Consider the following 17,003-nt stretch of genomic DNA (forward strand, 5'->3'; position numbering starts at 1 on the left):
ACGGTCCCTCCCTTGTTCCTTACTCTTTTTTTGTATATATAAAGATATATTACACAGGCAAGTACCAAAGTCTTGGAATCAAACAAGGTGGCCCTTCAGCAGGAAAATGGGTTGAGCTGCCAATTACAAAATCTCCAAAGATTGTACACTTCTCAGTTGGACATGATGGCTCTCATGCCCTTTTAGTTGCAGAAGATGGAAGCATATTCTTTACAGGATCTGCTAGTAAAGGAGAAGATGGAGAGTCAAGTAAGTGTCTCATCAACTAGGATTCAGTCAAAATACTGTTGCATTTATTAGCATAATGTATAGCAATTTAAATAACACTAACTTCTTCAAGTTAATAGAGGATTTTACAGTAGGCATATTTAGTGATGTTTATGCTGCTTATTAAAGAACTGGTGATTTTATTTTGGAGTAAATGTTACATGCTTCATGGACACATGGTTATTCATCTGAACCTATGTGCTTGTCCTATTTTGTCAGTTGGAATTTTTTTGAAAAATTTATACCAATATATTATTTTAGGTAACTTAAAACTTTAGAAGAAATATATAGTTAAGAATGAAGTAAACCTGTATAACCTTGTGTAATAATGTCAGTTCTAGATCACTGTTCTTTTTGGTATTTATGATGAAAAAATAAACCATTTTGTTTATCTCTTCTTTATGTATCTCTTTGTTCTTCCTCACAGTAACATTTTTATCTTCTTGTAACTTCTTTTGTACTTTATACATTATAGCACAGTGGGGGTAGCTGAATTTTAGGTTTGAAGTTAACATTTCTATGCAAAAATCATGTGTAAGTAAAACTTACCCTGAAAAAAAAAAATACATTAAAATAGCCATGGCGTTTACTACCATCTGTCAGAAACTTCAGTTTAAGAATGTTGAAGGTTCCTTTTAGCATTCAGAGGACATTACTATTTCTTTCCTTGAACAACAGATAACTTAATTGCCATAGATGTATATGGATCATGTTATATGAAAAATAAAATATTTCAAGTCCTAGATTTGTACCCAGTAAGCAATATGTTTTTATTCTAAGTCATTAAAGAACAGCATTGACTGAAGGAGTTGTTATTTTCTTATCCTTGCTCATTTCAGGAGTTTTTAAGCGCAAAGTCTGCTTGAAGCTCTTACATTTAAATTTATTCCCTTTTTTCCTTGACTTTATTTCCCTCTCTTGCAATCTCTCATTGATTACATATAGCTACTTAGTAAATATGTGCTGAATGAATACAGAACTGATTTTGTTTCCAGCATCTAGCTTAGGAATAAAATATATATTAATTTGAGAGAAAAGGGACTCATAATATATTTATATATTAAATATTTTAATACATATATATGTGATAATTGAATGCTGTTGATAAAGTAAATAACCAATACAGAGATTGGGCTCTCTAGAAACTTGTAGAAAAATTGGCGTTTTTTTTTTAGTAATTTCACTGTGCTACAAAGAAGAGTATCTGAATCCCTAAACATTAACTAACCAGGTGAGGCTTGCATCTTGACTCATTTTAACTGACTTGTTTGGAAACCCAGGGCTTTGTGAAAATAACAAATAGGGAGGGAGAAAGAAAGCCTACCATAAATGCAAATAATGTTTTTTCCTTGCACTTTATATACAAACCATTGTTTTTATTTGTACATAGATGCCTTAAATTATATTTTGTTGGGTTTTTGTTTTTGTTTGTTTTTAAGCTAAAAGCAGACGACAGTCAAAACCCTATAAACCTAAAAAGATAATTAAGATGGAAGGGAAGATTGTGGTGTATACAGCCTGCAATAATGGAAGTAGTTCTGTTATTTCTAAAGATGGAGAGCTATACATGTTTGGAAAAGATGCCATTTACTCTGATAGTTCAAGTAAGTTAAATACCATTTAACTTTTATGTAAAGAAAATTCAATATTAGAAATTATGTATTACAAAATAAGTCTAGAAAATTAACACTTTGCCTACATTTTTCATGTTTCTTGCCAAATAATAACATTTTGTGATTCTTTCCTGTTACATTGTTGGGAGCCAGTTTTATTTAGTCAATCATGGGTTCTATTAGTACAGCTCTCCCTTAGCCCTTAGTTTCTCCGGAAAACTTTTCCTATCCTCAGATGTTTACGTGACATGTTTTGGCTAGTGCCCCTGTAAAGTGATTTGCATAATATACCTGGTTTATAATTAATGATTTATTTATCTCCCCTAGTAGGTAGTTGGGGAAAGACTCTCTTTTATTTACTATAATCCCCCAGTGCCTAGCTCAGTGTCTAGTACATAGTAGGGTCTCAAGAATTACATGTTGAGAGACTGAGAAACCAACAGCTTAAGTAGTGGATATGAGGGATAGAACTAGCCAACTAAAGGATTTTGTATTTATGGACTTCTGATCTCACATACTCATCATATTTGTTTGCTAGGTTTTCTTTTTAGTTTTAGAAATGAGTTTAATGATTGTGGCAACCCAACAAGAAGGATTTTATATGAGGTAATATGCAAAGCCTATGAATTTCTTTAAAAAGGAAACCAGAATTAATGAAGTTTACAATTGGAAGTTTGATTGTCTTATGCTGGTGATATGTTGAACATTTTTAGTAATTATTATGTTGAACTGTACCATATAATAATGTGAGTTGGCTTCAACTGTCAGTGAATCAAACTTTCGGGGTGGGCTCATGTTTAGTTTGAAAATAATACTCACTATAACTATTGCTTGCTGAAATCCTCTTGGATTTTTTTAAAAAGATTTATTTATTTGTTCATACAAGAGCTGGGGTACAGGCCAGAGATGCGGGGAGTGAGAGGATTCTAGAGACAGAGTGGGGAACAGAACAGCGAAATGACCAAAGTACACTGCTGAGGGGAGCAGTGGGCGAGTTAGGAGTGGTCTGCTGCGCCATGTGGGTTGCAGCCGGGAATCGAACTTGTGCTACAAAGGATGCGGATTGCTTCACAGTATGGTGCTTAACCCCTTGCACCACCAGGGAGGCCCTCCAACATATATTTTTATTGAGCACAGAAAATATGTAGGGGATTAGTGAACCAGACAGATGTGATCCCTTTCATTTTTGGGATCTGAGAGGTAGTTGGCCATTATAGAACTTAATATTAGAGAAATGTAGCTTAATGGTTATGGGTCTTGATTCAAATCCTGGTGATGCCACTTTTTATTTGCCTAGCTAGCTTAAGTTACTTAACTTTTCAGAAACTGTCATTTTTTTTTTTTTCCACCTGTTAAGAGTAACAGAAGATATTACCTGCTTCATATGTTTGTTACAAGATTTTAGGAGATAATGCTTATGAAATTTTTGGCACAATTCTTTGGTTATAATAAATGGTGTTGCTATATATAGATACATTCTTTTTCAAGTAAACTAAGTTATAAATGGGGGGGGGTGTTCAAGTTATTCTTAACAAAATGACCTAAGCTTGTCTAGTGTGAATGGGAAGATCACCTTGAGCAAGTGATATCTGAGCTAATAATGTTAAATAGTTCTTCCAGTGTACGATACAGGAATGCTTTTACTTGTAATTTAAATAAAACAAATACTTTTAACTTTTTTGAAGTGTTGTTATTTTAATGTATTTTTGGAAATAATCAACAATTTTTTATTTTGGTTATTACTACTTGATAAGATTAAAAATGCTTCATTCAAGTTAAAGTTGATGCAAGAAATATTAAGAGGATAATGAATGGTACTTGCATGTGACAGGTGTAATGAAAGTAATGTAAGTGAAGTTTAGGAAGTAGCTATGTATTGGATTTTGAAGAAAGCATTGTAGGTTTGAAAGGATTGAGAAATACGACTTTGGAGAATCTCACAGGTGTCTACAAAAACAATGTTATTTCATTATACTCTGGTAAGTGCTTCACTCCATTTTGCCAGATGCTAGTCAAAGCATGTAAAGAACATGATTCATGGGCTGCTTTGTAATCAGACCACAAGGTTTGAGAAGTAATGACCCTTTAGAGAATTGTTGATAGATGTTGTCATTTAGTACAATCATTTAGGAGATCATGATTGAGTTAATGCCACAATAAAAAATTTGTCCCAGATCAGAATTATGTAACAGTTTAAGATTTTTGAGTTTTCATTACCAAATGACAAAATTAATTTACTGATTCCCTTCTAGTCTTTTGACTACTTGTTTCCCATTTTGGTGAGTTATTTTGCCTCAGAAATGAGAAGTTATGCATTGAGATAGTCCTCTTTAGACTGATGATTTATTAGACCTCAGGAAAGACTTTGTTGTTGTTTCTTAATCAAATTTGTATCCTTTCTACAGGCTTGGTAACAGATTTGAAGGGCCATTTTGTAACTCAGGTAGCTATGGGCAAAGCTCACACTTGTGTCTTAATGAAGAATGGGGAAGTTTGGACATTTGGTGTAAATAATAAAGGACAGTGTGGGCGAGACACTGGTGCCATGAACCAAGGTGGGAAAGGTAGGTGTTGAATCTGTGGGTATTAAATTTTGTATTGTCCTTTCATTAGCTTTTCAAAAGAACACTTTTCAAATAAGTAAACCTCTGATATCATACTTGTAAATTAGAAATAGCACTGAATTTTTTTATTTGACAGTATTGGAATAATCTAATTACTTACAGATTTTTAATTTCTGAGCAAACGAACTTGCTAACTTGTTTGTTTTTCTTAATTTTATATAAAAATATAAGAGAATCTCTGAGTTAGCATTTGTAAGTGTTATTATTAATTCTTTTTATACCACCTGCTTTCAGTGGGAACCATTTTTGGGGACAGTCTATCTGGAAAATATGATGATCTGTTTAGCAGAATGCCTTGTCTGTAATTTAAATAGTTCTTGTGAATGAAGAATAATCCTAATGAATATTTGACCCCTTATTAAGAGCTAAATTGTTGATGCACCTTCTGTACTGTATCCAGTCCTAACTCTCATACTAACCCATACATACTGTTTGTTTTTTCTTTTAATAGTTTGTGTCTACTTAATTCTTAGTCTAAATTTTTCTGCCTGCTATCAGTGCTCTCCTGTATCCTTCATCAATTTCTGTTTTGTATTTTGTTTGTTTGTTTTTGTTTTTAATTTTGAATGAAACTGGAAAATTGGAAACAAATAGTATTACAAGTAACCATTGAACTGTGTCTGAAGTACAAATGAGTTTGAATGTTAAAATCTGTTTCAATTAACAAAAACAAGTTTAGCTTTTGGTGGGGCGCTTCTTAATGGCAAACACATCTGGATATAAAGAGTCTACTATTTTTTTTACCCTCACCGTGTGTGTGTGTGTGTGTGTGTGTGTGTGTGTGTGTGTGTGTGTGTTTAAAATACTGTTGAAGCAAGTCTGTTCAAGCACATTGATTTTTTTTTTTTTAAAGAGCAAAAGACAGAAATGGATTACACCAAATTGGAAAAGTATTTTCTTCTTGATAAACTTGTAAACCACGATTTTGGACAAAAATAAGAGAATTAGTTTAGTTTTCTAAACATAATAAGAATATATATTCATATTATGAGTTTTGTAAGTGCCCACAGTGTTATATGAGTTTCATAGGTGTTCATAGTTAAATAGAATTGTTTATTATTCTTAAACACCTCTGAAAATTTGGCATACATGTGTACCTATGTTCTGGATTCTTAGTATAAGTTTTGCAATGATCTAAATAAAATTGTAAAAGAAATTTTTCACTCAATAGTAATTGGAGAATTAAAGTGGAGAATTAAAAAGCAGACTAATAAAGTAAGACACACAAAGGAAAACAGCTTGCAGTTATAAGGAACATAAGTAAAATTTTTTTTTTTTAAAGATTTATTCATTTATGCATACAAGAGCTGGGGTACAGGCCAGAGATGTGGAGGGTGAGAGGATTCACCAGAAACAGAGTAGGGAACAGAACAGGCAGACTGACTGAAATACACTGCTGAGGGGAGCAGTGGGCGAGATAGGAGAGGCCTGCTTCACCGTGTGGGTTTCTCCCTGGCTGGCTAGGGATCGAACTCGTGCTGCAGAGGCCACGGATTGCTTCATAGTGCGGTGCTTGCGCCACTGGGAGGCCCATAAGTAAAATTTTTGAAGATTTTTTTAAATATTGGGAAAAATACAGAAAATAATACAGAAATGAAAAAAGGTGCATATCTGCCACCATGTTATCATTTTTCAGTTGAAAAATATATAGTTAATATTTAAATGTCCTGTATTTCCCTTGTAAGATCAGAACTAATCAGAACTAATCTCTTTAGAACTAATCATGCATGATCATGATTTTGACAAATATCCCTTTGATCATGTTCTATATATTTGTTTGCATATATTTTATATGTGAAAATATAGTGATTTTACATATAAAAATAGTGTGTCATTTTATAAGTGCTAATCTTTCATATTTTTCTGCAAATTTTTTTTTCTGTCTTACCATTGTGTTTGAAATATATCTATGTTGGTACATATAAATCTAGATGCTTCATGTTACTTGTGTAATAAGGCATATCACCAACATATAACAGTTTATACTTTTGATGCCACGTGAGTTTATTTTTAATTTTTCAGTGTTATAGATCATTTTAAAACTTCCTTTGTACGTGTTTCCTGGCAAGCATGTAAGATCTTCTTTAGTGTAATTTCTGTGTTGTAGATTTTAGCTTTATTAAATTTCCCTTGGAAGAGATTGTACCAGTATATACTCTCATTAATAAAGTTTGATTTTCAACATCTCTTCAATAATTAGTGTTGACAGATTGATTTTTGCCAATGTGATGGTTATCACTTGGGATTTTTTGCAATTTTCTATTTGTTGTTTCAGACAACCACATACATGCAGAAAAACATACATAGCTAAAATGTGAATCTTCATGAATTTTCACAAACATTTTCATGTAGTCAGCACCCAGATCAAGAGATTATATGTAACCAGCACCCAGGAAGTTCTCTTTATGGTCCTTTCCAGTTGACAGCCAAAATTAGTTTTACATACTTTTGTACTTTATATAATTGCAGCTATGTAGCAATTGTGTCTAATTTCTTTTCAGTCAACTTTATGTTTATGAGTTTCATCCACATTGTTACAAATAGATTGTTCACTCTCATCATTGTATAGTAATAAATTATGTGACTATATCACCTTTTCTAAACCTTTTCTATTTTTGTGGTGGACAGCTATGTAGTTTCTAGTTTTGTATATTATGATTGTTGTTGCTATGCTAATATTGGCCTCGTAATTATCTGTGGAAATACGTATTATTTTCTCTTGGAGTAGAATTCTAGGAATAGAATTTCTATTTTTAATTTTATTTTTGTTGCTTCTATATTTTAGCATTTCTTTGTATATTTACTTGGATTATTAATCTTAGGTTTTTTTTTTTTTTTGTTTTTTTTTTAATTTTTATTTTTTTTTTATTTATTTATTTATTTTTTTTTTTTTAATAAATTTTATTGTTATATTCCCCATACAATTGCAGCCCCCCCATTCTGACCCCAATCCCTCCCCTCCCACCCCGCCCCCTAAAAGTGTCTCTGGTTCATAGTTTTTTGTTGATTTTGATTTTCACTTTCTTACAGTTATTCATTTTCCTGGTCCCTTATTTAAGTTTTCTAGATTCCTGCTATGAGTGAGACCATCCGGTATTTTTCTTTTTCTTTTTGGCTTATTTCGCTGAGCATGATCCTTCCAGCCCATCCATGTTGCTGCAAATTGCATGTGTTTATCTTTTTTGAATGCTGAGTAATATTCCATGGTATATATGTACCACATCTTCTTGATCCAGTCATCTACTTTTGGGCATTTGGGTTGTTTCCAAAGCTTAGCTATTGTAAACAGTGCTGCTATAAACATAGGGGTGCAGGTGTTCTTTGGAATTGATGTTTCTGTGTCCTTTGGGTAAATACCTAGGAGTGGAATTGCTGGATCATATGGAAGCTCTATGTTTAGTAGGTCCAGAAATCTCCATACAGCTTTCCACAGTGGTTGGACCAGTTTGCACTCCCACCAACAGTGCAGAAGAGTTCCTTTTTCTCCACACCCTCGCCAACATTTGTTGTTGCTAGTTTTTTTAATATGTGCCATTCTCACTGGTGTAAGATGGTATCTCATGGTAGTTTTGATTTGCATTTCCCTGATGACAAGTGATGTTGAACATTTTTTCATATGCCTGTTGGCCATTTGCATTTCCTCTTCAGAGAAGTTTCTTTTAAGCTCTTCTGCCCATTTTTTGACTGGATTATTTTCTTTGTTGTTGTTGAGTCTCATCAGCTCTTTGCAGATTTTGTGATCAGTCCTTTATCATTAGTGTTGGGTGCAAAAATGTTCTCCCAGTTGGTGGGTTTCTCTTTTTTTTGTTATTGTCTCTTTTGCTGTGCAAAAGCTCTTTAATTTGATGTAGTCCCAGCTGTTTATCTTTGCCTTCACTATCACTGCTTGGGTGATGTGTCTGTAAAGATGTCTTTGATGTGCAAATCACGTAGTGTTTCGCCTATATTTCCTTCTATATATTTTATGGTTTCAGGTCTTATGTCTAGTTCTTTAATCCATTTTGAGTTGATTTTTGTGTATGGTGTGAGGTGGTGGTCAAGCTTCATTCTTTTGCATGTAGCGACCCAGTTTTCCCAGCACCATTTATTGAATAAACTTTCTTTGCTCCAATGCATATTCTTTGCTCCTTTGTCAAAGATTAGTTGACCATAAATCTGTGGGTTTATTTCTGGATTTTCTATTCGATTCCATTGGTCTGTATGTCTGTTCTTGTTCCAATACCATGCAGTTTTGATGATTATGGCTTTGTAGTATAGTTTGAAGTCTGGGAGTCTGATGCCTCCATTCCCTTCTTTTTTTTTCAGGAGAGCTTTGGCTATTCGGGGTTTTTGGTGATTCCATATGAATTTCATCAATAATTGTTCTATTTCTTTGAAGAATGACATTGAAATTTTGATTGGAATAGCATTGAATCTGTATATTGCTTTTGGTAGGATGGCCATTTTAATAATGTTTATTCTTCCAATCCATGAGCAGGGGATGTCTCTCCATTTCTTTGTGTCTTCTTCTATTTCTTTTAACAGTGTTTTATAGTTTCTTTGTATAGGTCCTTTACCTCTTTTGTTAGATTTATTCCCAAATATTTGATTTTTTTTGTTTCAATAACAAAAGGGATGGTCTTTTTGATTTCTTCTTCTTCAGATTTATTGTTTGTGTATAGGAAGGCTACTGACTTTTGCGTGTTGATTTTGTATCCTGCCACTTTACTGAACTGATTGATGAGTTGAATTAGCTTTTCTGTGGAGTTTTTGGGGTTCTCTATGTATAATATCATATCGTCTGCAAATAGTGATAGTTTGACTTCTTCTTTTCCTATTTGGATTCCTTGGATGTCTTTCTCTTGTCTTATTGCCCTGGCTAGGACTTCCAGTATTATATATTGAAAAGCAATGGTGAGAGTGGACATCCTTGTCTTGTTCCAGATCTTAATGGAATTGCTTTCAGCTTTTCACCATTGAGAATGATACTGGTTGTTGGCTTGTCATAGATGGCCTTTATGATGTTGAGGTATGTTCCTTGTATCCCCAGAATTTCAAGGGCTTTTATCATGAATGGGTGTTGCACTTTGTCGAAAGCTTTCTCAGCATCTATTGATATTATCATATGGTTTTTATATTTCTTTTTGTTGATGTGTTGGATAACGTTGATTGATTTTCGGATGTTAAACCATCCTTGTGCCCCTGGAATGAATCCAACTTGGTCGTGGTGAATTATCTTATGGATACATTGTTGGATTCTGATAGCTAAAATTTTATTGAGGATTTTGCATCAGTGTTCATTAGGGAGATTGGCCTGTAGTTTTCCTTTTTTGTGTTGTCCTTGTTCGGTTTTGGTATTAGTGTAATGTTGGCTTCATAAAACGTGTTTGGTATTGTCCCTTCCTTCTCAATTTTTTGGAAGAGTTTGTGAAGGATAGGCACTAATTCGTCTCTGAATGTTTGGTAGAATTCATTTGTAAATCCATCAGGTCCTGGGCTTTTGTTTTTGGGGAGGTTTTTTATTACCATTTCAATTTCGCTAATTGTAATTGGTCTGTTTAGGTGTTCTATTTCTTCTTTATCTAGCTTTGGGTGATTGTAGAGTTGTAGGAATTTGTCCATCTCCTCTAGATTGTTAAACTTGTTTCTATATAACTGTTCATAGTAGTTACTGATTATTCTTTTGATTTCTGCTGTGTCCGTTGTGATTTCTCCTCTTTCATTAATGATCCTGTTTATTTGTGCTTTCTCCCTTTTTTCCTTTGTGAGCCTGGCTAGGGGTTTGTCTATTTTATTGATTTTTTCAAAAAACCAGCTCTTGGTTTCATTGATCTTTTGGATTGTTTTTTTAGTTTCAATTTCATTTATTTCTGCTTTGGTTTTTATTATTTCTTTTCTTCTACTGGTTTTGGGGTTTTTTTGTTGTTCTTTTTCTAGATCTTTGAGCTTCGAGATGAGGTTGTTTCTTTGCGTTCTTTCTTGTTTCTTGATGTGAGCTTCTATTGCTATATATTTTCCTCTTATTACTGCTTTTGCTGCATCCCATACATTTAGGATATTATTGTCCTCCTTGTCGTTCAATTCAAAAAATTTTTTAATTTCTTCTTTGATCTCCTCATTAGTCCAATGGTCTTCCAGTAGTGTGGTTTTTAATCTCCATGAGGTTGGAAAGTTCCTTGCCTTCTTTTTATGGTTTATTTCTAGTTTGATGCCTTCATGGTCAGAAAAGATGGTTGATATGATTTCAATCTTGGTGTATCTGTTGATGTTTGTCTTGTGCCCCAGTATGTGATCGATCCTGGAGAATGATCCGTGTGCGCTTGAGAAAAATGTGTACTCCGTTTTTTTGGGGTTTAGTGTTCTATAGATGTCTGTTAAGCCTAATTGCTCTAGGTCCTTATTTAGAGCTTTGGTTTCTTTACTTATTTTTTGTCTTGTTGATCTATCCATTGTTGATAGTGGTGTGTTGAAGTCTCCCACTACGTATGTGTTTTCTCTGATGTCTGTTTTCAGAGAGGACAACAGTTGTCTGATATATTTTGGTGCTCCTTCGTTTGGTGAGTATATGTTAATGAGTGTTATTTCTTCTTGAAGTATTGTCCCCTTGATCATAATGTAGTGACCATTGGGGTCTCTTTTTATCTTTTTGAGTTTGAAATCTGTTTTATCTGATATAAGTATAGCTGTTCCTGCTTTCTTTTTTGGTCCATTTGCTTGTAGGATTGTTTTCCATCCTTTAACTTTGAGCCTATTTTTATCTTTTGTAGCTAAATGTGTTTCCTGGAGACAGCAAAAGGTTGGGTTTTGTTTCTTAATCCAGGCTGCCACTCTGTGTCTTTTTATTGAAGAGTTTAGTCCATTTACATTTAGAGTTAATATTGATATGTTAACATCTGTATTTGCCATTGTGTTTGCCTTTCCTTTGATTTTATTTATTTATTCTTTTAATAACTTTTTTTTTTTTTGGCCTTCTTTCATTGTTATTCGTCCTCTGAGGTTCTGGCTTTAGGACTCCTTGTAGTATTTTGGAGTGGGGTTTAGTTGCAATGAAATTCCGGAGTTTCTGTTTGTCTGGGAAGGTCCATATTCTTTCTTCAAAGAGGAAGGAGAGCTTTGCGGGATAGAGTATTCTTGGTTGGCATCTGTTTTCTTGGAGTCTGTTGACTATGTCCCTCCACTCTCTCCTTGCCCGTAGTGTTTCTTCGGAGAAGTCTGATGTCAGCCTGATTGGCTTTCCTTTGAATGTTATCTGTTTCTTCCCTCTTGCCAGCTTCATTATTTTTTCCTTGTCCTGGATTCTTGGGAGCTTTACTATTATGTGTCTTGCTGTATTTTTCCTTTCGTCGTGGAAGTTTGGTGTTCTTCTTGCTTCTTGTATATCAATTTTCAGCTCCTTCTTCACATTTGGGAAGTTCTCTTCAATTATCTCTTTGAATATTTTCTCTGTTCCTACATCTCTCTCCTCTCCTTCTGGTATTCCTATAACTCTTATATTTCCTTTCCTCATGGAGTCAGATAGTTCCCGAAGTCTTTCTTCGTTCTTTTTCCTTCGTACTTCTCTTTCCTTTTCTGTTTTGGTTCTTTTTATTTCTGTGTCTTCAAGATTACTTATTCGTTCTTCCATTTCATCTATTCTGCTTTCATTGCTTTTCCCAGAATTCTTTAGTTCTTCCATTAATTCTTTGATCTCCTGCATTTCTTTTACTTCCCTCTTTAGGGACTCAATTTCTTTCTTCTGACCATTGTTTTCCCTCTCTAGGGACTCAATTGCATTCTTCTGATCGTTGATTATTTTTCCCTTATCATTGTTTTCCTTTATGACTTCTGTCAGTTTTTTAATCACGGCAATTTTAAATTCTCTTTCTGGAAGGCTCAGAAATTCTTCCAAGTTATTGTCTTTGCAATCTGGGGGCTGGCTTTCTTTTTGTGGTGTGCTTTTTCTCTGGAGAGTTGCTAGGTTGCGTGTGGTTCTTCTCCTCCCTACTGTCTGTTTTCTAATTTGCCGTATGCGTTGGGACACTGTGTTGTTGGGACTGGCCGGCATCTTGGGTGGGCTTCTCTGTTCCCCTCTGGTTCTTCCAGGAGTCATCTGTCAGTTTCAAGCAGCCGGGCGGCCGGGGCTGTGTGCTGGGGCTGGTCTCCTCCTGGGCGGGGCTCTCTTTAATGGCGCCTGGAGCTCACCTCCGCGGCGGATCCTGCAGGGTTCGCCTCAGCTCCCGTTCACGGGGTGTGGTGGCTGCAATAGTTCCTTTCCACTCACAGTCCCGCTTGCTGTGTCCGTTTTTCTTGTTGGCCGTTTTGGTTTGTTGTTTCCTCCTCTCTGCTGGTCGGAGAGTGCCGACTTTGTGGGCGGGGGAGGGGAGCAGGGTTCTGCGCTTCCCTCCCTTCTCGTCCTCTTTTATGGCAACTTTCTTCTTCGGGCAGTTTGCTGGAGTCGTCTGTTTATCTTCCGTGTCCCAGTTCTCACTGGGACCTGCCGCTTTTCCTCCCTATTAACTTTTTTTAATGGGAGATCTTACTCGCAGAGTCTCCTCGCCGCCATGTTGCTCCGCCCACTCCAGATTCCTTTTTTAAACACCTTGATGCTTTTGTGGATAAGTTGGGGAGGATCTCTTCCCTTGGAGTAGAACTTTTATAGGCCCCTCAGTATTGATCTCATTTTCTTCTTTAGCCTTATTTCTCTTTTGTGGGGAACGTGCCGCCCCTCGGGATACCTCACAAAATGGCGGCGTCTGGTGCGAAGTCAATCTTAGGTATTTTTTAACAGGAAAGTATAATTATCAGTTTAGGCATGGGACTAATCTATTAAAAATTATAAATTTATCTGTCAAATAGGGTTTGGAGTTGAAAATATGGCAACAGCAATGGATGAAGATCTGGAAGAAGAACTAGATGAGAAAGATGAGAAGTCCATGATGTGCCCTCCTGGCATGCATAAATGGAAGCTGGAGCAGTGCATGGTGTGTACTGTCTGTGGAGACTGTACAGGTTATGGAGCCAGTTGTGTCAGTAGTGGGCGTCCAGACAGAGTCCCAGGAGGGTAAGAAAATTACTAATATTGAAGAAATAAAATAAGTAGAAAGTGTGCAGAACACTTACTCCTTTTCGAAATTATCCCACAGTATATTCTGCTGCATTAGTATTAAATTCTTTTGTTATAAGAATTCTTATAATTGTTTTATATTATAAAAATCTCTAAGTTAGTATCATTTTTATTTAAGATTGCTTTTATTTGATTCATTTAGACCATTATTTAAAAACAAATCATGAATTTGAAGACTTAGGCTCTGCCTTCATTTTTATTTGTTTTGCTTTAATACCAAATATCTGTTGATTTTTGTTGCTCTTGAATCTTCGGAGTAGAATTAACAAGTATTTTAGAGTACTTAATTAGAGATATGTAAATTTATTGTAAATTAAACTTTCTTTTTTTTTAAGATTTATTTATTTATGCATACAAGAACTGGGGTACAGGCCAGAGGTGTGGAGGGTAAGAGTATTCACCAGAGACAGAGTGGGGAGCAGAACAGTCAGTGTGACTGAAATACACTGCTGAGGGGAGCAGCAGGCGAGTCAGGAGAGGTCTTTTGCACCATGTGGGTAGCTCCCTGTCTGGGGATCGAACATGTGCTGCAGTGACTGCAGCTAGCTTCATAGGTTGTGTCTTAACCCCTTGCACCACCAGGGAGGTCCTAAATTAAACTTACTTTTTAAGATGTTAGGAGGTTTAGGAATTGCCTTTTCTAAAATTGCATTATATCTGTTGTATTTATCCTCTTTACTCTTGCTGGATCACATATTTTTTTTTAGGTTTCTATATTATTGTCATCTTAAAATTAATATGTGAATGTGGCAGAATCAATTTTTCCTCAGAATACTGGGAAAATTTGAGTTCTATTTTTGTGTTGTCATTTGTAACCAGTGTGACATAATGGGGTATCCTTTGTAACATCAATTAATTGTGCTAGACTTTGTATTATGATAGCTCTGAGTTTTGTAGAATCAGATTAATTATGACAATTAGCTGACTTTGAGAAGGAGGGCGAATATTGTGAAGGAAAGCCCAACATGAACCCAGGTACTTCCTCATCTCTGACCTCCCTGTCTGACACATCTGTAGCTATCAGTTGCTTTTTTTCCCAATTAATGCCTGGGTCTCCTATGAATATATTTCTAGGTTTTTACTTGACCCGCCATAGCTAAATAAATCATACGTAAGCAGGCCTTTTCTTTTGACTCTTTTTTATCAAAAGATATTTCCTCTTCAAAGCTGTATATTTGACTCTGTTTACTATATTTAAGTCCCTAACTTGGGCCTCCCCTGGTGGCGCAGCAGTTGAGCGCTGGGCTGCAAAGCTGCCTGCAGCCTCTGCAGTGCCGGTTCGATCCCTGGCCACTGAGGAGGGTCCCACATGGTGCGCAGACCTCTCCTGCCGCGCCCGCTGATCCCCTCTGCAGTGTATTTCGTCAGTCTGCCTGTTGTGTTCCCCGTTCTGGCTCTGGTGAATGCTCTCACCCTCCAGCGCTTCTGACTGTACCCATTGCTTGCATACATACATACATACATACATAAATCTTAAAAAAAAGAAAAAGTCCCTAACTTATTTTTTAATTTAATTTAGATATAGAATGATTCTGTAATTTTTCTTGAGCAAAGTTGGAGTTGAACTTTACCCCCCTGTATTTCTCCCAAGTTATTTTCTTTAAAATGAAGTATCCCCAGTTTCTGAAATTAAGCAGCTAATAAATATCATAGATGAATTTTTTAATCCTCTAGTCCTTAAAATTTATTATTCACCTTTAGATGCTTTTCCCCCAGAATTTCATTTATGAAGTAGAAATGAAAAGATTCGGCATAGGAATATATGTCAGGACAGTAGGCACTTTAATGATGACTTAATTGTCATAAACTTTTGACTACATTTTTTAGAATGAAATACTTTTAAAACTCTCCACAGACAATTCAGTAGAACATATTGCGTTATTTCTCACTGATGTAGTAAGTGATCCTATAAATTGTCAGTAACACTGGTTTTTAAAAGAGAGGAGCTTCATAGGGCACTAGCTATTTCTTACAAAACTGCTGTTGGGTAGAGCCTTCTTGTACCCCCACAGATCTGGATAACCAGGACTTACCCAACAAGTAGTATTAAAACTACAACTTATACATCTACAAAATATGTGACTAAAAATTTATTCACTGACCTTCTAGTCAACTTCTAGTAGTGTTCTTATCTTTTATCTTATAATCAAGTACTGTGTGCTTAGTTAGAAGTAGTAAAAGGACAATAAAGGAGCAAAAGAATAGGCAATCAGACACAGTGAAAAGAGAGAATGGGAGATGATAAGCATATAAAGGAGAGGGAGGGAAAGGAGTCCTAACTTACAGCTGTGCTTATGGAAGACTGCCACTCTTCATTTCTTTGGAGAGAACTGTTTGTTAGCCAACCAACCCATTCTTTACCTGCTGTAAAGCTGCTGGTGCTTCACTAATTGTGAAGACTTTTAAAAGATTTTGTTAATAATGACTTTGAAGATAGCAGAATTCATTTGTATTTTTTGTGGAAATATACCAGTTGGATGAGCTCTTCTTTTAATTATTAATCTATTCATAACTTTTCTTTAAAACTGATCTGTTGTGAAGATGTGATTACATTGATGATTCATTTAACTTAAAAAAAGCAGAAAAATGTTAGAAAAGAATTTTAAGGAAAGAATAGAAGTATTTATTTGTTTGTTTATTTTTAAGCATATGTGGTTGTGGTTCTGGAGAATCTGGCTGTGCTGTATGTGGATGTTGCAAGGCTTGTGCAAGAGAGTTGGATGGTCAAGAGGCAAGACAAAGAGGAATTCTTGATGCAGTGAAAGAGATGATACCTTTAGATCTTCTGTTAGGTAATTTGACTCATTGTACTAAGCATCTTGTCCTCAACTAAGTAATTCTGGTAGTTTGAGCACTTTCTGTGTCAGAAAATTAAGATGATTGTTAATTGTATACTACTACTTGTTTGGCCATTGATAATATATCACTAAAGGATAAGATTCTTCCCTTTCTGCTAAGATTCTTGACGTAAAAATTTGTGTTTTAGACAGTATTTTTATTAGCTTTTACTTTCTTGAATTTCGTTTAACTTTCATGTCTGTTATATAGGTATTTTATATATAGGTATTTTAAATTTTTAGTTAATTTATTTTTGTCAATCATTAGCTGTCCCAGTACCTGGGGTTAACATTGAAGAACACCTTCAGTTACGACAAGAAGAAAAACGACAGCGTGTCATCAGGAGACACAGATTAGAGGAAGGAAGAGGTAAGTTGTGACTGCCTAGAGAAAGTATATGAAAATCCATTTTCTTACCCTAGACTTAGACCACTGAAATGTTTACCTAATAGGCTGATTTACAGAAACTAAAATAAAAATTAGCAATGTGAAAATATTTAAGATGTTTACAATTATGTTAATCACATACATTTAGTTCAGTAGCATGTTAAGAATTATTGTGCCATCTGCCAACATCAA

At 35.2% G+C, this 17,003-nt stretch overlaps 1 protein-coding gene across 11 annotated transcripts in view; it reads left to right on the forward strand.

Moving 5' to 3' along the window:
• The window catches only part of MYCBP2 (MYC binding protein 2), a 205,525-nt gene that overhangs the window by 48,306 nt on the left and 140,216 nt on the right, over positions 1-17,003 (forward strand). For all 11 annotated transcript variants that reach the window (XM_037528896.2, XM_054701446.1, XM_054701447.1 and 8 more), the window contains exons 12-17: positions 45-249; positions 1,707-1,871; positions 4,286-4,444; positions 13,319-13,523; positions 16,233-16,378; positions 16,692-16,793. In XM_037528896.2, the coding sequence (XP_037384793.1) occupies positions 45-249; positions 1,707-1,871; positions 4,286-4,444; positions 13,319-13,523; positions 16,233-16,378; positions 16,692-16,793 (982 nt within the window). The remainder of the gene's footprint in view (positions 1-44; positions 250-1,706; positions 1,872-4,285; positions 4,445-13,318; positions 13,524-16,232; positions 16,379-16,691; positions 16,794-17,003) is intronic.

The sequence above is a fragment of the Talpa occidentalis genome, unplaced genomic scaffold (assembly GCF_014898055.3).
Source record: "Talpa occidentalis isolate TD23 unplaced genomic scaffold, MPIMG_talOcc4v2.1 talOcc4.5, whole genome shotgun sequence".
NCBI lineage: Eukaryota > Metazoa > Chordata > Mammalia > Eulipotyphla > Talpidae > Talpa > Talpa occidentalis.